The following is a 22,008-nucleotide window of genomic DNA, read 5'->3' as shown; positions in this document are numbered from 1 at the left end:
TTTCACTATGAAAAAGTAACAATTTTGTATCGTCAAAGAAAGGTACGCATTTACAAATACTGCTTTGTCCACTAAGCTGGTGAATGCGTGGCAGTCGAGACGTACATCGAGGTCGGCTGTTCTTTGTCTTGTTTAGCAGCTAGGTCTTGGAGTCGAATTACGGCTGCGTCATGTTGACGTGTGGCTGGTACGTCGCGTCGTCAGGTTTTTAGTCGGTGCATTCTTTGCTTCTAGGCTTCGTCATGATGGCGGTGTGTCGCTATTTCGTCGAGATAGTCTCTTCGGTTTCTTCGTCGGTGGCGGAGGATCTTGCTAAGTTCAACAAACAGCGACGAAAGCGGCGTTAAGGCGACAGGTAGCTGCCTGGTGACGGCGAACGGGAGGGTCGTCTAGGGCTACACTGAGTAGTGCTAAAAAGCGTGGAAAAATTGTAAACTACGACATGCACACGGCCCACAAACATGATAGCTCTCGGATTGTGATTTAACTATACGAGAAAACATAATTCTGTTATGCGAAAACTCAAGGAAACCCCCTTCACACAAACCGGCCGCAGCATGCGCCATTTTGCGCGCGCCGGCGCGATGGGTGTTTTGGGGACACGGAGTGGCGCGCCCGGTTCCTTCCAATACCTTCAGCTGGCGCTCGCCTCCACTGCATCGCGGCCAACGCAAGGGGCCGTGTTTCTACCACAAAGCTCGCCTTTGTGCATAGCGTTCGCGGCCAGCGCTTCCCCGTAAACATTACGGTCTCATACGCTCCAGTTGCCGGGAAGTGTCACAAGCAGTCAGGATCTTTCAATGCTATTGCTTTCCACTCTTAAAGGCGAAGCTTCAGCTTCCTCCATATGTTATACTCGACCTCAAGGCGATGACAATGTCAAAAGTACTAGGTACTGTCTTCATATTGCTATCACAATAAGAAAGCCATGTTAGTAATTCTGGTAGCTCGTGCGCAGAACAGGCTTCAGTTGCACTCTAATAAGAGCTGACATGAGACAACAGTTCATCTTCATCAGCAGCAGCAAGCCTATTTTATGTCCACTGCAGGATGACGGCCTCTCCACTGTGATCTCCATTTACCCCTGTTCTGCGCCAACCCATTCTAACTAGTGCCTGCAAACTTCTTTAAATTTTATCACTCCAACTAGTATTTTGCTGTCCTCGACTGCACTCCCCTTCTGTTGGCACCCATTCTGTAACGCTGATGGTGCGCCGGTTATTCTACAATAATATAAATCCATCTTGAATACTGATGGGTGGGTGCTACCTTCCCGTGACAGCCAGCAAAAGTGTATCCCGTCTATTCAGCAGCAGGATGACCCTTCAGTCTATAACCGGAGTTGTATTTGTGGTTTCCGTTCCAGTTGTGTGCATGTGCACTACAACTAACCAATGTAGTTCATAAAGGACGCCCGTCATGCTCACTCCGCCATAGCAGTGGGGAACATCCGGACCCACGGGTGTCGAAGCACGCGAGCCATCGAGCTGCGAAGCGTCGCCACGGGTTCTAGCATACCCCTGATGAGGTTCTTTAGTTGATAACTGAGCGGCAGCACCTGCACAGCATAAGATCGCCGCAAGAAACATTAGAGGAGCAGCGCAACATAAAGGTTAGTACGTAATGGCTTTGGGTTGCCCGACGCATGTCTCGATGCATACTAACAGTAATGATCACTCACATTCAATACGTCCCGAAAATAAGGTCTCGGCGGCAATACCTCAAGCTCACTGACCTGCCCGAACGATGTCTTACGCAACGAATTAAACTTCTGGGGTAACCGCACGTACAGTGTGGGTCCAGATTAGGGCAAATTTTGCCGGCTCGCTGAAATATTTTTCCTTTAGTCCTAACGACCAGAACTCTGACCGTGATGCGAAAAGATTACGTCCCAGTAAGCACTTCAGAGGTCGTCGAAACGCCTCGTTTTCCTAGCCGAGTTCGCAGCTGCCTGCGTACGTGAGATTCGAAAACTACGAGGTCAAAACCGTTTAGAAATCATTCTATATTGTGATCAGTGATCAGTAAAACACATCTATCGCAGATAAATGAAGGAAGATTTTTGAGGCAAGTAAGATTTACGAAATGCGCTGCAGTAACTTTCGAAGCGCGCTGCCGAGGTGTGCCCACATAGATGCCCCCCTTTTGTGGATGAAATGAGTGCAGGGTGCACTTTATTATTATTTCTAAACGCCATTAGCGGTATGGGCTCCGTCTCGCAGAAATTCCGGTGTCAGAGTCTGTCCATCCGTTCGTGAGTGAAAGTTTCCGCGTCTATATAGATCCGCGTGTTGATAAAATTGATTAAACACACCCGGAGGGCGGCCTGATCCCAGTGGCCAGAACCGGTAACACACTCCCTCACCAGAGCAGGATTGGCCACCCTGGTGCAGTACTTGGCCACAATCTCCAATATGAATACAACAATGAAACCCCGGCCCTCAGCCCCTAGCAGCTGCGAAGCAACTGACCACGGTGGCAGTCAGACCTGTAACGCAGCAGAGGGTGCTAAGAATATCTGGATCCAGACAGGTAGCCATTGCAATCTGTACCTGGCAGCGTTTAACGCTACAATGTTATCTAGTGAGGTGTGTCTAGCAGTGCTATTGGAGGAATTAACCGGCAATAAATGGGATATAATAAGGCTCAGTGAGGTTAGAAGGACAAATGAAGCATATACAGTGCTAAAAAGCGGGCACGTCCTGTGCTACCATGGCTTAGTGGAGAGACGAGAACTAGGAGTCGGATTCCTGATTAATAAGGATATATCTGGTATCATATAGGAATTCTATAGTATTAACGAGAGGGCGGCATGTCTCGTGAAACTTAATAAGAGGTCCAAATTGAAGGTGGTACAGGTCTACGCGCCTACATCCAGTCATGATGTCCAGGAAATCAAAAGCTTCTATGAAGACGTGGAATCGGCGATGGGTAAAGTCAAAATAAAATACACTATACTGAACGACAATCTTATAGGCAGCATCAAGGAGTGGGCAATAGAAGACGGTGGTAAATTCGTTAGACAGGATACCGGTAAGCTGTCGCAGGAGACGAAAAATCTGATTAAGAAGCGCCAATATATGAAAGCCTCTAACCCTACACTTAAAATGGACTGACAGAACTTTCCAAGTTAATCAACAAGCGTAAGATAGGGAAAACACGGGGAATGCGGGAGATGGAAATTCAAGACGATGAGCAAAGCGTGAACAAGGTGAATGCAGGAGCCAACGTTTCGACAAGTGGACTTGTCTTCTTCAAGGCCTTGTCTTGACTTGTCGTACTTGTCTGTCTGGACTTGTCGAAACGTTGGCTCCTTCATTCACCTTGTTCACGTTTTGCTCAAGCGTAAGATAGGTGTCATCAGGAAGTTTAATATGGATAGAATTGAGCGTGCTCTCAGGAACGGAGGAAGCCTGAAAGCAGTGAAGAAACTAGGAACAGGCAAGAATCAGGTGTGTGCGTCAAGAGCCAAAGCCGGCAATATCATTATAAGGATAAGATAGTTCGGCTGAGATGTTCTATGGATTTTTATACAGTACCAGTGGTACCCAAGACGATAATGGAAGAAGGGGTAGACTAGAAGAATTTGACATCCCGCAAGTAAAGCCGGCAGAAATAAAGAAAGCCTTGTGAACTATGCAAAGGGGGAAGGAAAGCAGCTGGGGGGGATCAGGTTAGAGCAAATTTGTTGAAGGATGGTGAGCAGATTGTTCTAGAAAAACTAGCCACCCTGTATACGCAATGCCTCACGACATCGAGCGTACCGGAATCTTGGAAGAACGCCAACACAATCTTAATCCGTAAGAAAGCGTACCCCAAAGACTTGAAAAATTATATACCGATCAGCTTACTGTCCATTGCCTATAAAGTATTTACGAAGGTAATCGCAAATAGAATCAGGGGCACCTTGGACTTCTGTCAACCAAAAGACCAGGCAGGATTCCGTAAGGGCTACTCAACAATAGACCTTATTCACATTATCAATCAGGTGATAGAGAAATGTGTGGAATATGACAAACCCTTATATATAGCTTAGATTATGAGGCCGCCGCATCCGCCCCGAGGACGGGGCATCGGATGTGAGGGATCGGGACACTATGAGAGATACGCAGCAACAACAAGAATCACAATGGGCCTGGGGCGATCGCCTGACCACGTTCAGAGATCTCACCCAACACTAGACTCGAATGACGCCCATACCAGCCACCGCACGATAAATTAAACAGGAACGAGGCCATAACGTTACCCTTACTGCCAACACACACCTACCCTATCCCGGTCGTCTTACACCATTGTTACCCGGAATTATACCCGATTGATGCGTGCAAAGTGTGCAGATACAGAGCAACGCTGCCACAAAGGCTCTGGGAATGTGCCGGAAACAACGGTACTGAAACCGCCACCGTTCATGACGCGTGCATAACGTTGCCCGTTCCAGCGTAAAGGAAACCTCGAGCTCAATCCTTCCCGATGCTGACCCGGCTGCAGGGGCCGCCGGCGACGTTCCCGATCGGTTTCGCCGCCCCTGGGAGGCGGCTCTCAAAAGTTCTGGAAAACCTGCTCTGGGCCATCCGGCAAACCACAAGAGGCTGCCCGAGTCTAAGGACTTCGAGCTGCCACCTAAGGCCACCACAACCAAGATTGCCGTAACGTTCTTATTAATAAGGTTTATTTTCTTTTCTTTTTCTTCGCGCCTTTCTGAGTGCCATGATGTTTAACCTCAGACCACGAGATAATAGTGATCCTCACATGTTGCGAAACTTGTACAACATTCTGTATGTGGAGTCTGCAACCGCAGTCATTGGTTATCGTTTTTCAGAAAACCTGAGATGGCCAAAACACGCTTAGTGTTGTGGCATTGAATGGTCTAGCACTGTGAAATCATTTGATACTACGGGATTAGTGATATGACGTTAGTTTGCAAGTACAGTAGTACATAATCCATTGCGTGGTTTTCCAGGATGTTGCCTATCATGCACTGCCATCTCGACGAGCCACGGCTTTTTCGTTCCTTCGTTTTACAAGGCCACCACTGCTTGCACAGCATCACCGGGCCGCCTTCCTTGATCTTCATGTGCCGTGTGGTAGAAGAAAATACATATGCCTACTTTTTGATCTGCATGCTTGTTTCCATGCAACACTCTCTGCGGTGAGTGTGTTAGGGCTTTGTGCAGAAAAAATGTTCCTAATGAAGTCTTATGTGGGCTCTGGTGGCTAAGTGCTGGCCTCTTTGCCTGTGTGTAAATTTCACACTACAGGTGTTGTTAAGGGTTCCTGATTTATATTTTGATTGATCACCTGCATAATTTTCACGTTTCAGTATTAAGCAAATGACAGTTGAATTGGCGCTTAATTTGATATTAGGCAATGCTAAGCTGAAGGTGATCAGCAGTGCTCGAAAAAGTGTCGCATAACGCGGAGACATTTTTTTCAGCACGGAGGCTTGTCGTTGCTAGGGCAACAACATTTTTTCGTGGCAGCACTTACATGGTTCAGTTTTCTCGACTCCATTGAGATGTAGGAGAAGGAGCACAGTAGAGTGAGACAACTTGAAATGCTCAACATAGGGGTTTATTTGGGAGTGCGAGGTGTGTGCAAGCTGGGGAGTTTCCTCAAGCCACTCAGATTGCTGCCACTATATAATTCGTGAGAGTCGACTTGGTCTTTGTGCCTACGTCACATATATAACGCGAGGTGCATTCCGAGGCAAGAGATTTTCAAGAGGTTCCTTATTTTTCTGTAAATTTGGATGGGACCCTGGAACCACAATACGTATTCGCTAGTTATGCACCTTTGGGGGTATATGCAGCTCTTTAATGAACCTCTTTCATACCAGTTGGTGTATGCGCCACTAGGTGTGTGCCGCTGTGGAAGCGTCACTCTTTATTGACCATTTTTGATGCCAACTTGCGACATGGGTCATCACAACAAGCACCTATGTACGGATATCTACGCATGCCCTGTCGATGTCAGCTGAAGATATCTGCTTGCATTTCGTTTCCCTGACAAAGACTAGTCATCTTGCCGAATCGCTAATTTCAACATGAGGCATCACCTACTTGACTATCATTAGCACATTATGCTCATCTTGCTGTGAACTTCTCTCGTGTTCAATGGCTGGGAATTTTGTGCTCCAAGCACAGTGCTAAACAAATCGATTCAGAGTGGGGTGCGCTATTTTGGGTTTTCTTTTTCTCTGCGGCTGCGAATTGCCTGAAAGCATGACATGTGGTAGTGAGTTGTGTGTAGATATGAATTAGAATTGGCACAGGTATACAAAAATATTTTCAACATGTTTAATTTTCTCTTTGAGTCATTGGCGTTGTCTGACATCCTTTGCATCATTCTTTGTAGCACGCTCGTTTGCCTACACAAACAAGTATCGCCTGTTGTAATGCATACATGGACTGTTAAATAGTTCGTGATGCTGTTTTGAGCCACACAATTTTGGCCTTGGGTGCACTTCTGAATTTCCAATTGTACAGAAGCTTGCCAAATCCTTGAATTTCCTGTCAAAATTGTTTGCTTCGGTATATTTGATTTATTCGATAATTTAACTTTTATTATGCCAACAACCGCTGAGTGTACTATCTCAGGCATATATTATTGAGGAAATGTACCAAATTTCCAGAGCTTTCATCACTTTCTCATACATCTAAGACATCCTAAATGACCCAAACACTGACACACATAACTCTCTTAGAGCTCATAAAATTTCCAAACGAGCATAATAAGCTTCCAAAGATCTCTCTGAAATCTCCGAAAGAGAGCCAAAAGGCACTCCCAAGATATTGTTTTAAGACAAAGTAAAACAAAGTTCCCTAAAGGTTTGAAGAGCAACTAATGTACATTCTCCTATATGTTGCCATAAAAACAAAAAATGAATTCCAAAACTATCCACAAGAGCACCCTTAGGCAAAGCTATCAAAATTTGTAAACAGTGGCTCCCTCATTTACACCTAAGCACTCCCACAAAGAGCGAAAGTAATTTCCTAATGGTCTCCTTAAAAATTCCCTCAAGAAGCCAAGCCGCTCCAAAAATATGTGCGTACCTCCTAGAACTCCTCCTATAAATTCTCAAAAGAAGCAAGTTCTAATACCGAAGCCATTTAAAAAAAAGCCCCCTTGGTACCTTCTAAAGTACTTAGGGTGATGTTGCTTGGAGGAATAACTCCCAACGTTTCACAGAAATCCTGCAGCTCTCGTGCTCAAAGCCGGAATAAAAAGTTCCCTAAGCTCCTCATGAATACTCCCACAGTCCAGATGTTAAGTCCAGATTAAGACCCCTGCAACGATATCGTTCAAATGGCTATAAAGAATTCCCCAGGTACCGCAAAAACTCAGATAAAAGAAGCTTTGCAAGTTCCCCATAAAAAGACCAAAAATGCGGATGTGTAAAAAAATTCCCTTCTCATGGACTATATTGTGATCCCGTTAAGTTGTGCCTAATGCAGCTAACCTAATTCCGTAAAATGTTAGAACCCGTATGCAGTGTAAGATCTACCAGAGCACTGGGCAAACAAGCATGTTCAAATAACTGTAATGGCCACTACGTACCTGGGGGAAACGCAGGGTGCGTGTCATCTGTAATCGAACTTGGCGGGGCACGCACTCGGATTCGTATGGCAGGAGTCCGGTGACCATGACGAATAGTATGACACCAAGTGACCAGACGTCCGCTTTCTTTGGCCGGTACCGGATGCCCTGGAGCACCTCTGGAGGAGCGTATGCTTCGCTGCCGCAGAATGTGGTGCTCAACTCCTTGGGGTTGCCGCCTTCACCCGCTGCATGATATGATGTTACGCGACCGTTGGCCCAATTTCAATTTTGTTACGCATGCACCGCCTTCGGTACAAACAAGATTTAAGCTTACCTTAAAGTGAACGATAGATTGTAAATACGATAAGGTTTTGTTGGACAACTGTGAAAACTCTTAACGCCTATTCGTGTGACTTATACAGAATTTAGTGCACGCTTTAACCGTCTATCAGTGCACGTTCAAAGGACGTACAAAAAACATTCGAAATATTAACTCACAATGCGAGAACAAAAAGGACATCAGCATTTTTGCGGCCACAGACGATCGATCGATCAATCAATCAATCAATCAATCAATCAATCAATCAATCAATCAATCAATCAATCAATCAATCAACCAATCAATCAATCAATCAATCAATCAATCAATCAATCAATCAATCAACAATAAATAAATAATAAATAAATAAATAAATCCTTTATTTCAGTTTGTAGAGCGTACAGCAGTACAAACTGGGCGTAAGAGAGAAAAAGCAGTCTATACGACTGCTTGACAAAGCTCTCGAACCCATTTAACGGTATTGACAGTTGCGACAGGAGAAAAAAAAAGAAAACGTTCAGCAATAATAAAGTGCAATACGTGTAGTGCAATGAAGTATCTCGGACAATGTGAGTGCAAGAGTTACGCAGATCTTTGTACAATGATATATGGAACTTCAAATGCAATTATACTACGTAGTGAATACTCGCATATAAGCAGCAGGGTGCGAAAAATATTTGGACTAACGTGAAACAGTGTAAAATTATAATAACAAAGGGAAATTCAAATGCTGTAGATTATAGTGTCGAAAACAGCTAAGTCACGAATGAGTGTCGAATAGCAGAAAATGACGTATAGAATAAATTATCATCGAATTCAGTGTTTAAACATTTATGCAAATAGTACATCAACATTGTGAAGTCATAGTTAGTTCTACATCGAGGTAATGCACAAGTATGGCGTTTTCTAGTTTCATATGGCGTGATATCCTGGGTGAGTTTTACTATGCGAGTAAGAAAGGGATCATTTGTTGCTATCGTTTTTTGTAAAAACAGACAGGCCTGTATTGAAACAATTTCCTTGCACCAACAGTTTTGTATTTGAGGCGTAGGGGAAGTGTTGGGGCATCGTAGGGTGTATCGGCAATTATCCGGAGCATTTTTTTCTGAGTGAGTGAGTGAAAACGTTCTGAATGTCCGGCTATTTGGGTAACGTTGGGCCATAAGCAACCAAGCCTAGGTGACGGCCTCGAGTCCTAGGGCATGAGCACCTTCCTCGGTGTGCCGGACGGCACACAATTGATCAGCGAGGTCGTGCCTAACAGGGCCGCCTCTTAACGCGCCCCCATCGCTTCGAGACTGCCATGTCTACCCCATTCGTCGGGGACTCCTAGTGCACGCTACCGGTGCATGTTCACAGCATGTGCTGCCGCGTCACTCTGGCGCCGTATGCTTTACAATCGTCGGACGAATAAATTGGGGGTAGCAGGGGGTGAAGGATCGCTGGGTTCAGATATGCGTGTGCCTGCAATTGCTTTCAGGCAACCGCCTGTTTCTCGTTTAGTTTGGTGTGCGGTGGTGGGTGCTGACATCGGTTCAGTCTGTAGTGTTGCGTGATGTCTCTGAAAGTAGTCATGCGATCCCCCCACGTCCACTCCCGCATCCTCGCGGTGGGCGAGGCGTCGGGATTGCCAGCGGGCGGCGCGGCTCGGCATCCGAGCCACGGCGTCCGCCGGCGTGTAAGTCCGAGACAGCTTCCGGGTACACCCGGAAACTGTCGTTTCTGAGGCAAACATTGCCTTCTTGAATTCGGAGAATGCGGGCCACTTCCCGGGAGATCCGGCCACTAGTTTTGTTGCGTATCGGTGCCTCAGAGTCACTTATTATCACCTCGGTGTCCGTGGAGGCTACCACGAGGGCTATTGCCGCCTTCTCGGCCGCCTCCGTCTCTTCCGTGCATGTCGACGAGCTCGCGACGTATGTTCCGGGGCGCTATTCTCGACACGCATGGCGGCTGCACGGCCACCATTATCCGCGATGTTTACTGTCTAATTGGCTGCCGAGAGCTCACGTGCTTTGTAATTTGTGCAGGGGAACTGAAGTTTAGGAAAATGTAATTTCGCGTTTTCATCAAGATGACCAAACGTGACGTCAGCCGCAAATTCTATCGACTAATTCATTTTTCTTTTGCTCCTTGGCGGCTATATTGCGACGTTAGCGCTTCAAAAGGAAAGGAAGTGAGTGTATCTGCAATTTCGTGAATATGTGGTGGCGATGCAAGATATGCGCCATGCCAACTTGCTGATTGGCTGAAGGAATATGGTGTGGGGAGCGTCACAGGAAGGGAAGTTTCGCAAACGTCAATTTGGCGTGGCATGACGTAGCACTGGGCCGCCATTGCAGAGATTTTCCGCCATAACTTGTAGTGCGACTAGCCGCGCGAATTAAGCTAAGGAGCAGCCATATGCAATGACGGCCGAGAGGAATGCCTATCGCCACATTTCCCCCGTCGTTTGGCGCCATGCAAATATTTTATTCATAACACGTGCTCGTAGTGTGTCATCGGTCTCGGGTGGTGTTGGCATTTGTGTATTGGGTCATTATTTTTTAATATAACGCGTTTATACGAAATAATATTGGTTCAACATATGAAACTTTCCGCAACGTTGTCCACTTTTCACAACTGCGTTTGTATTGTAATCAAGATCGACTTTTCGCACAATCAAAAGTTATGACAACAGTGTCTTTTTTAATTTATAAAAAGAAATGTACATAAGGCGGCGCCTTAAAAGTCTCCTCCCGCGGTGCGAGTAACCAGCGAAGTGAACAAGAGATGGCAGCGCCGGCAATTGTGTTGCGCAAGCCGATACCTGCAATATCGGTGATAGTCGGCCGTTTCTCAGCCAGCCGAGGCGTGCTGAGTCGCATGTGTTTCGCGAGATGGCGATAACGTGGCCTAGAAGGTGCACTCATCACCGCTGGTAAGTCGCGTTTGTTGGCTCAATATAGAAAACAAGCGAGTTAGGGCCAACGTACGATGACTCATTCTGTTTCCCGGGTATACGCATCCTAGCTAATGAAGCAGACGATGGCAGCGAGAAGCGTTTGTGATGGAGTAATCGTGGGCTTTGAACTAGCTGCTTTATTTTTTACTAAGGTGGAAAACTGTTTTGCTTTACCAAGAATGTTAGGTTCGGTGCCTTCACTTATGTTTCTGAGGCAAAACGTCAAGTAAACGAAAGCAAACGGGGCCATCAGCGCCATATTGAAGGCGTCGCGTCTGCGTCACGCCTTGAAGAAAATGGCGCAATGTCCAGAATAGAGCCCCTGCTGCGGTCCGTGATTCCGACTGCGAAACCGCGTCGTCGCTCATAACGGGCCGCCTCTACGTGAGCGGTTTCTTTGCCGCGGCCGTATTTTGCAATCCTCACGCGCGCCTGTTGCGCCGGCCGGCGTGATGCGTCGGCTGCATGTTCTTGGGCGACGACGAAACGACGATGCGCTCGCGAATCGGTGTGGGTATCGCGACCTGTTCGCCCTGCTGCGTGTGGTAGCTGATTCCCAGCGTCTCGAGGATGTGTGGTCCGATACTGTTTTTTGCCAAACGCTCGTATTGCGCGATGTTGTGCGCTTCCATTATCTCGTCTAGGGTATTGTATAAACCTAGTTCGGCAAAATTTATCCGTGCTGGTATTGATCGGTAATCCGTTCTGTACGCCTGGCGGATGAGGCGGCCTAGACCTTACGTTCGGTCACCTGCCACTTGAGGTAGGAGGCGACGTACTCTATGTGGCTGGTTACGAACGCCTGTACCAGGCGGATCCTATTGCCTTTCCTCATTACACTATCTCTATTTATGATAGGTTTCGGCAACCGGATCATTTCATCGACCACACGCTCTAGTCTGCGTACGGTTTCGTGGTTGTTGCCGTTGGCCGACAGTTGCAAGCCCAGTACACTAATGTTGTGAACATGTGGGATGGCGATGCCGTCGGATGTCACTGTCTGTGCGCTCGTCTGCGGAATCGGCGTTTTTGGTTTTGCGGCTCCGGCCCGTGGGTATGTAGAGCAGGAACTCCGATTTGGCCGCGGAGCATTCGAGGCCTGTGTCGAGGAGATACTCCTGCACCACGTCGACAGCCGCCTGCAACGTTTGCTCTACGTTGCCATCATTTCTCTCAGCATCCCAGAGCATGATTTCATCGGCGCACAAGCTGTTGTGGAGGCCTTCTGTCTCCGCTAGTTTCGGGGGTAATCCAAGAAGCACGACGTTAAAGAGCATGGGCGAGATGATGGAGCCCTGCGGCCTGCCCGTGCGACCTATGTCTATGTCTTGCGATTCCAGTCCACCGATCACTATTAGGGCTCGGCGACCAGTAATGAAGTCCCGTACGTAGTTGTACGTTCTCTCGCCCAGTCCCAATGCTCATATGCTTTCAAGTATGGCGGTGTGTTTTACGTTGTCCAACACCTTTTTGAGGTCGAGTCCGAGTATTGCTTTTGTGGATCGCGTGCGATTCTCTAAGATGGGGTGTTTGAGTTGAATCATGACGTCCTGCGCAGAAAGGCTACGACGAAACCACAGAGTCATGTGCGGTAGCATGCCTCGGTCCTCGAAGTAGTTCGTAAGAAGAGCGAGAACCGCGTGTTCCATGACCTTGCCGACGCAGGACATCAGGGATATTGGTCGAAGGTTGTCGATCTGTACCGGTTGGCCCGGTTTGGGATCACAATTGCACGCGCCGTTTTCCATGCTCTTGGTATCGCACCCGCTTTCCAGCATACGTTAATGTAATCCGCCAGCCGTTCTATTGACTCGTCGTTGAAGTTACGGAGCGTTTTATTGGTGATCCCGTCCGGGCCCGACGCCGATTTTTCGTTCAGCTTGTACAGTACCACCCTCACCTTTGCTACGCTGAAGTCCGCATGTGGCTGCGCGTTACACTCCCCCGCGTACGCCAGATGCGCGACGGAGCTAGGTTCCTTGACGTAACGGGTTCGCACTGTTCTGGAAAGTTCGCGGACGTGCCTTCGTAGTCGTGAACTAGCCTGTTGATCTTACGCGCGTGCGCTGATTTGGTCTCCTCAGGATCCAAAAGATGTCGGAGGAGGTGCCATGTCTTGACCATTCCTAGCTGGTTCTCCATGCCGTTGCACGTTTCCTCCCATTGCGTTTTGCATACCTGCAATGCGTGGTCCTCTATGTACCTGCTTATCCGTGCTATGCACCTGCGTAGCGTTCCATTGTGCTGTTGACGCGTCCAACTATCTTGCAGGCGGCGCTTGGATTCCCACATGTGTAGGCGTTTACTATCTATCACCTCTAGGTCAGCTTCTGGCGGGACATCCCGCGTTGGCGCTTTAACTTCCCCCCTGAGCGTCGCGGTCCAGCTCTTGGTGTCATCGATTACCTGGCTGCCGCCATTATGCTTATTCCCGACTTTGCGAAACGCGTCCCATTTCACCAGCCGATAGTGCCGATAGTGCCCTTGGTGCCGCCCCGATGACCGTGATGGTGGTAGTGTGGTACCGCGACAAACTGGATCTCGATCTCCAAGTGATCGCTACCCAAGTCCTCCTGCGTGTAATGCCATCATGCGGCAGCTACGTTCTTCGTAAACGTGAGGCCGGGAGAAGTGTCCGCGCCTGCGCTGTTGCCCCTGCATGTGGGCACAGAAGGGTTCCAGCCCTCCAGCCTCTCATTCTTCTCCAGCACCCTCATTCTGCGCGTCTTCCCACAGGCGCTTGCCCTTCGGCGTTTCGTAGTAAGGGCCCGTCGCCGGCTGCCTCGCGCGCCTTTGGCAGTAACGTGCTCAAACGGTGTTTGCCTTTGGGTCTGCTATACAGGTTCAGTAAAAACAGAACAAAGAATTTTTCAACGTTAGAAACAGTGGTGTTACCCCAGACTACAAAGTAGTAATTTAGGTGTGAGTAAAAGAAAGCGCAGTATAAACTAGAAACCAGCAATTTGGGTATGAGTAAATGAAAGCATAGTAAAATCTCAGCTTACCCTTGAAGGGTAAACTACGTCTGTTATATCAAAAAATGCTGATAAATTTGGAAAGAGTAGTGCAAGATTTATTTATGTGAGCGTCGTATGTCATAGCAGTAGTAAAGACTACATCAAGAGAAGTAAATTCATCAACATAATCGATAATATTATTATATAAGGCTTGATAAGACTAGATACGGTGGATTAGATATGTACTTGCTCTGCGGATGAAAAATCATTGCCTTTGTTTTATTTCGTTAATCTTTAGCGAATTGAACAATGACCATTTTGCCAACGAAAGAACCAGATTGGCAGTGTCGGTCATATTAAGAACGTTATGAGAAGAAACAGCAGGGATGTATCATCTGCATACATAATGAATTTTACCTTTTTAATAAAGTTAATAGTTTCATTGACATAAATATTAAAGAGCGGAGGTCCCAATAAACAGCTTTGCGGGACACCATTTTTTATTTGGAGGACTTCAGACGAATACTTTCCAATTGCTACATATTGTAAACGGGAGCTTAAGTAGAATTTAAATGTATTGCTACACGCATGTGATATTTGATTGTTTGAATGAGGCGCGTGGGTGCCATCACTCGAGAAAAGAGGAGGAAGAACGAACTGGGCTCGCGCTGTGAATCTAACCGGTCAGCGCTGCAACCGTTCTGGCAAATATAACCTGTAAACAGTTGCCCGTCTTGTGACTGTCCTTCGCGTAACATTGTGGGGATGGTGGAACGTTCCCCGTCCTCACCGCGGAGCTCCGAAGCGGCCGCATCGTCATCTTGTCAGCCATGGCTTCCGATGGAGCAACCCCGTCTCCAACTAAACCTGTGGCGCGAACCACAACGTACGTTACGGTTCCTAGTCTTCGTGATCCTGGGATATTCCCCGCCCAAAATGACGTTGACGCCGACGACTGGATCAGCATCTGTGGGCGTGTTAGCCAAAGCCACCACTGGGACCCTGCCATCATAATTGCCAATGTGATCTTTTATCCGGACGGGACACAGCGTGACTGTTTTCACACCCTTGAGATCGAGCTCTCCAGCTGGGACATTTTTAAAGAGCGGCTTCGCGACCTATTTGGCAACCCGTCAGGTCGCCAACAGGCTGCGCGAAGAGAGCTAGCCCCCCGTGTCCAGTCGTCGATCGAATAGTACGTCTCCTACATACAGGAAGTGCTCGCGCTTTGCCGGAAAGTCGACGAGCACATGACCAAGGTTGACAAGTCGGGCCATATTCTAAAAGGCATCGCGGCGACGCCTTCAATTCGCTCCTCTATTGGCGGCGAGGAGTTACGGAATCGCCATCTATCGGAAGCGCCTCGCTGGCGTAGTATGAGGGATCACGCGGAGCGCTCCTCATAGGTTTTGCTGTCAGCGCTCACTGAAAACACCACGCGGGAGCTCTCCCGGAAATTTCTGTAAGTACTTTCGAAAAGAGAGAAGTTTTTTACTGTCTAAATAATAATCTTGGGCAAACTGAAAGCACAGAATCGTTTACAGACGCCATCTCCTTACCGAATACGTACAGTGAACGCCACTGTGTGCGGTCGCAGCGATTTAGGCTCCCGAACCGGCTTCTTGCGTGAAACGTGGGCAAACGCCGAGACCAAACTATGTGAAATATGCTCTTATAGTGTTTGTATATCTAAACGGAGCATAATAGAATGAAGCTTCAATGCAGCGATCGCACAGATTCGCAGCGACCGACTGCGCGTCTGCATGCTTGTCCGCGCACTGTTTCGCTTTCGGGGCGTGCGCGTTTTCGCACCGTGCCACGAGCTTTAGGCCGCAGAATATGACCATATTACAGTTACAAGTACCAATGTTGCGTGGGCGCTATCAAAGCTGTTCAAAAACAATTTCATTGAAGAGACTTCGACGCCTACGGGGACTGATGTGCCGGACGTCGCGACGATTCAATTTTCTTTATTTTTCTAAATTCTTGGACGTTTTAGTATTATTTCTCGAGTTGCGTCGCACTATATGTTTATCGGTGTTCTCAGTGTGCGATTTCCCGCTGCTTCTTTTTTTTGTAATCCAGTGCATTAAGTGATAGCACAAACATGACCATATGCCATGTTTTTTTTTTATGTGCTTCTTACCGCTCCCTGTCCACTCCAGTGAACTTGCCAGTATCTATAGCATCGACAAGTTCATAGACCAAACCGTCATGACATTAGTCGGGCAGCGGACTCGGGCGAGCGTCTCAGTGCGCGTTTTTCGAACATTGCAGACCCGGCGCCGAAGCAGAAATCTTCCTCGCGTCTGTGCTTGCTGCATACCCGAGTTGTAGCGGATGACTGTTTGCCGGTTTTATGTTTCGCGAGCCAAGCTTCACGCAGGTTCTTGTTCTACGGCTACGTATGAATAAGGCTGACACCGGGCTACGTCCGGCACTGCGGCACAGAGCAGTAGCCTACCATGTTGCGCACCTTCAAAGGCAGCCACTACCTATTCTAGTGCTTTCAATCGTTGTAAAGGAGACACCAGAAGCGAGAAAATCTCGCCAATAAATGAGGACCGCAGCGTACGAGGGAACTTAAACTTTCCTTTTCAGCTCGCTTCGGCGCTCCCGAAGCAGCCGACGCGGCCGCTATGTCAACGTGATCCCTAATAGCACGTCACGCCGACGGTAGCGCCAGCTTTTCCAGTAGTGGAGCCCGAGGCCAATAACGACGTTTCTACCGTTGACGCCTTCGTCAATGAATGCCGCCGCTTCGAGGTAGCCAAAAGCCACCGCGTCGTCCCACAGTTTTCCCGGCTCCCAAACACCCCTGCCACCTCCTTTTGCTCCGCTCTTACCACCCCACGACCATTTCAGGAGAACGTCACACGTATCTTTCGCCGTGAGATTGAAGCGGCCAGTCCAGCCCCCTTCATTCAAGACCCCCTGACGCTACCTTTTACCAGGGCCCCCCCCACTACTTCCGTTAGTCAAGCCGTTGTCAACCCACAAATTTCAAACCTTCGCATCCCTACCGCCTGCTCTCTCCTGCTCTGATTCGGCACCCATTCCCATGTCCACAACCTGTAATGACCGGTATTTCGCTCCCAGACCACACATTCCTGCAGAACGGCGAACCTCAGATGACAAACCGATCTGCTTCCGTTGCCACCGCTTTGGTCATGTATCCCACCACTGCCGCACCACCTGTATGCCGCTGTACTGGAGCTCGTTCCCTGCTCCTCGCCCATACGCCGACGCTCGCCGTTATTCACCTCGCCGTCTGTACCCTACTTTGATGCCCCTGACAGCCGCTCACCCGTAGTATCGCCATCGCCTCAACGCCGTCGCTCCCCGTCACCCCAACCTCGCAGCTTTTCCCCACCAAACCGACGGAGGGAAAACTACACCTTGCAGCTCTTAGAGGTAGCCTGCATCACGTTCTTCGTGTCCAAATTCTACGTTGGCGCTCCTCACCAATACGAACCTAATTGAAGTAGACGTAGATGGTGTTCCGTTGGCGGCATTAATTGATACTGCAACCCATCCACAATGACCGCTAACCTATGTCATCGCCTCAAAAAAGGTTCTTACGCCTGGCATTACTAGAGCCGTATGCGTCGCCAATGGCCCCACCGTTGCCGTCAGGGGTATGTGCACTGCTCGCATAGGTATTGCTGGCCGCCAGGTTCCAGTCCTGTTCACCGTGCTGACCAGTTGGCCTCCTGACCTAATCTTCGGACTCGACTTTCTGACGTCGCATTCTGCCCTCATCGACTTTGCCACCAGTACGCTGTGCCTCGAGCTTCCTCTTCTTCCAAACCTTCGCCCTAAACAATCGTACACCATCTGCACTACAGCGTTTGTTCGCTTACCTCCAAAAGCCCTAACCTCCGTCGAATCGGCCTCAACGGCAACCGTGCCTGATGGCAACTATGTCGTCGCACCTATTCGTGATATCCTCCTGGCGCGCGACATCTCTGTGCTACACTCCGTCGTAAGCCTTGCCGCTAATCTTATGTGTCTCCCCGCTATCAATTTTGGCTTGACGAAGCAAGTGTTAACTTAAGGCATAGCGGTGGCCACGCTCCGGTCAGTGACAGACGACCACGTCACTGCTTTTGCGGCCGACGTGGCTCCAGATGATACTGATTTTTATGAGAACAAAGAAAAAACTGCGCAAGAAAGGACAAGACAAGGAAAGAACCACACTACACGGGCGCAGACTAACAACTGTTTTAATGCTCCAACGCCTCTTTCCCACCAACAACAGAACGCATGCGCACCAGCCACAAAGGCCCAATGCCGCTATCATGTGGTCAAGCCTAGAAACGTCAACTCCTTGCGGTACAAATGTGTGGAAGCTTCGCTAACACATTTATCAGGCCCTAATCTCGCAATTTCTAAAGCTTCGATTACTTCACGCTCTTTCTTATCCCTTGCGCGTCCGACAATCTTAGTCCTGCCGAAAAGTGGGGTACAAGCATTGCCGTCATGCCTGCAGGTCTTGCAATGCTTGGGAAGATGCTGTCCTCTAGAATCATCTAGGGAATTGGCATGTTCTAACAATCTAATATTAATGCAGCGGCCTGTTTGTCCAACGTACACGTTGCCACAACTCAGCGGAATCTTATAGATGACATTCGCTCTACAGGGCACAAACTTGTTCCTGTGGTTAGTGCAGCACTCGATTTTCTTTTTCCTATCAGGTCTAACTAAATTGCACAGACTGGACAGCTTACAAGGTGCCGAAAAGAGAACCTGTATGCCGAATTTACCCGCGACCCGTGTGGTTCTTTCCTTGTCTTGTCCTTTTTTGCGCAGTTTTTCTTTGTTCTCATAAATGTCATACCAACTAGCCCCTCACTGTACGCTTCCAGACTACATCTCATACTGATTACCTGCAGGATGACTTCAACCTCGAAGGCCCATTACGTCCCATGGTCGCTCCGGACCTCGCACCTGACCAAGCAGACGCCCAATATCGCCTTTTGCTTTCCTACCGCGACATATTTGACACTACCAATCGAACAATTGGTCATACGTCCCTTGTTAAGCATCGTATAAACACTGCTGATGCTGTTCCCATTCACCACTGATAGTATCGTGTGTCCACGGCAGAGCGACAAGTTATTCAGCCGGAAGTAAAGAAGATGCTCGTCAAAGCCATTGTTGAGCTCTCGTCGAGACCATGGGCGTCGCCGGTCGTGCTCGTCAAAAAGAAAGATGCCACGTGGCGTTTCTGCCTTGATTAGCCCCACCTAAACCAAAATACTAAAGCGTACGTTTATCTTTTACCACGAATCGACGACACTCGTGATTGTCTGCACGGTGCCAAATACTTTTCGACCATCGACCTTCACTCTAGTTATTCGCTGATTTTTGTCGATGAGCAAGACCAAGAAAAGACCGCTTTCGTCACTCCAGTTGGCCTTAAACAATTGAAGGTTATGCCGTTCGGTTTATGCAATGACCCCCAGGTTCAAACGGATGATCGACTCAGTGCTTCAATGTTTCAAATGGTCAACTTGCCTTTGTGACCTCGACAACGTCGTTGTGTTTTCTCCTATATTTGATACGCACCTTGAGCGCGTCGCAGCTATCCTTGGCGTCTTCCGCAAGGTTGGGTTCCAAATAAACTCCTCGAAGTACCACTTCGGGTGCCGACAGATTACAGTGTAGGCTATCGCGACAATGCTTCCGGAGTACAACCCGAGCCGGAGAAGGTTCGAGCAGTAACGGCTTTTTCTGTACCTCAGTCTGTCAAAGACGTCCGTAGTTTTTTGGCCTTCTGTTCTTATTTCTGATGGTTCGTGAAACATTTGGCAACAATCGCTCAACTACTCACTGAACCTCTGAAGAAAGACGTGCCTTTTACGTGGGGTTCCCCTCAGGCTGCCGTATTTTCACGCCTTATGACAATTCTCCCCAATCCACTGGTCTTGGCCCACTTTGACCCGCCCCCACCTACAGATGTCTGAACCGATGCCAGTGGTTATGTGATCGCCGTCGCCTTTTCTCAACGCCAACACGCACACGACAGCATTATAGCCTACGCTAGCCGGTTCCTGACAACTGCAGAGTGCAACTATTCGGTTGCCGAGCGCGAATGCCTTGCTCTCGTCTGGGTTGTTTCAAAGTTCCGCACATATTTATATAGCAAACCCTTCTGAGTAATCACAGACCATCATACGCTCTGTTGGTTATCGTCGTTCAAGGATCCTACTGACCGGCTTGGTCGTTGGGCCCTCCGACTACAAGAATATCCCTACCCAGTGACTTACAAGTTGGGACGCCAACACCATGACGCAGATTGCCTCTCTCGCAACCCATTCGAAGACGCGACCTCCACGTCTGATACTAACACCGACGCCTGTGTTCTCTCTGTTTTTCCACTGCTCCATATCGTCTCGAGCAGCGCCGTGACCCGTAGTTGCGTATCATTGACCACCTGGAATCGTCACTTGCCGACAGTTCCCTTCGCTTATTCACACTTCAAGATGGCGTACTCTACGGCCACAACGTTTGCCCCGACGGCCCTGCATTACTCCTTCTGATCCCTAAAAACCTTCGCTCAGCTGTTCTCCACGGACTTCACGACCTCCCATTTGCCGGTCACCTTGGTGTACGGATCCGCCGACGCTTCTTTTGGCCAGGGCTTGCTCACTCCGTTCAAAGAAACGTAGCTGCGTTTAAAAAATGACAGCGATGCAAAGCACCATCTACGCTCCCTGCTGGGCACCTTCCGCCGCTCGACATTTCCGCGGAACCATTCTTTCGGGTTGGTTTGGACTTACTTAGCCCTTTTCCTCTTTGTACCTCTGGGAACAGGTGGATCGCTGTGGCCACGGATTACGCCACGCGCTACGCCATCACCCGAGCGCTTCCTACAAGCTGCGCCACAGATGTCGCCGATTTTCTTCTACGCGACGTGATTTGATTACATAGAGCTCCGCGACAACTTTTCACAAACCGTTGCCGGACATTCCTATCAAAATTTATCGCGGACATCCTACAGTAATGTGTCACGAGGCATAAGCTATCCCCGTCTTACCATCCGCACACAAATGGCTTCACGGATCGTCTCAATCGCACTCTCACAGACATGCTCGCAAAAGATACATCTCTTTAGACCACATTGACTGGGACCTCGCTCTACCGTATATCACATTTGCTTATAATTCCTCACGCCACGACACAGCCCATTATTCCCAATTTTTCCTTCTGTTCGGCCAAGAACCAGCACTGCCCCTCGACACAACCCTCCCTGTTTACGGGGCACCGACCAGTGAATATGCACTTGACGCCATCGCCCGCTGTGCCCACGCAAGGGAAATTGCCCGTGAGCGCCTTCTGAAATACCAAGAGAGCCAAAGGCGTTTGTACGACCGGCGACACCGAGACGTGCACTTCCCGCCTGGTTCTTTGGTGCTCCTATGGTCTCCGTCGCGTCAGGTCGGCCTGCCAGAAAAACTTCTGTCTCGTTACACTGGCCCATACCGAGTGGTTCGTGCCGTGACTCTCACCACCTACGAGAGCGCCTCCTGACACCCCATCTGCTTCCAAGTCCAGTGATATCGTGCACGTTACACGACTGAAGCAGTGTCAGCCTCCCAGTCATGACATTTAGACCCTCCGGGACGTCGCTTCTGCCGCCGATTAAATATGCTGCATGCGTGTGGTATTTCATTGCTTGAACTAGGTGCGTGCGTGCCATCACTCCTGAAAAGAGGAGGAAGAACGAACTGGGCTCACGCTGCGAGTTTAACCAGTCAGCGCTGCAACTGCTGTTGTAAATATAACATGTAAATAGTTGCTCCTCTTACTGACTCGTCCTTCGCGAAACAATATTAAGGGCGTGCTCCCGTACACCATAGAGGTCTTGTTTAGCGAAAATATTGCCGTGGTTGAGCGTTTCGAACGCCTTGCTGAAGTTTACAGACATGCCATATGTGAGCCGTTAGGATGCAAAGTTATTTAGTATATCTTGTTTTTGATCAAGTAGTGCGTGGTCTGTTGATCTATTCCGGGTAAAATACTGAAGGTCAGTAATTACACAGTGCTTGATTAAAAAAAAGCATGCTGAAAGCAGCGAATTATCTGTTCCAGTTCCTTATAGCAATACGGAAGGATCGATATAGGCTTAGAGTTACTCAATATATTCCGGTCACTTTCCTTATAAATGGCTTCAACTCTTGCTAGCTGTATTTGCGGGAAATCGTCCTGCGATCAATACAGTGTTAAATATATGTGTTAGGCAT

The 22,008-nt window shown here is 48.5% G+C and overlaps 1 protein-coding gene across 1 annotated transcript in view; it reads right to left on the bottom strand.

The window, feature by feature from the left end:
* Positions 1-1,423: 1,423 nt before the first annotated feature.
* LOC126535824 (testis-specific serine/threonine-protein kinase 1-like) overlaps positions 1,424-22,008 on the bottom strand; it is a gene marked incomplete at its 5' end in the record, with an annotated part of 42,070 nt that continues 21,485 nt past the window's right edge. The window contains 2 exons of the mRNA XM_072286993.1: positions 1,424-1,558; positions 7,558-7,784. Of these exons, the coding sequence (XP_072143094.1) occupies positions 1,424-1,558; positions 7,558-7,784 (362 nt within the window). The remainder of the gene's footprint in view (positions 1,559-7,557; positions 7,785-22,008) is intronic.

The sequence above is a fragment of the Dermacentor andersoni genome, chromosome 3 (assembly GCF_023375885.2).
Source record: "Dermacentor andersoni chromosome 3, qqDerAnde1_hic_scaffold, whole genome shotgun sequence".
NCBI lineage: Eukaryota > Metazoa > Arthropoda > Arachnida > Ixodida > Ixodidae > Dermacentor > Dermacentor andersoni.
Note: the sequence above shows the minus strand (reverse complement) of the source record. Positions and strands in the feature narration are given on the sequence as shown.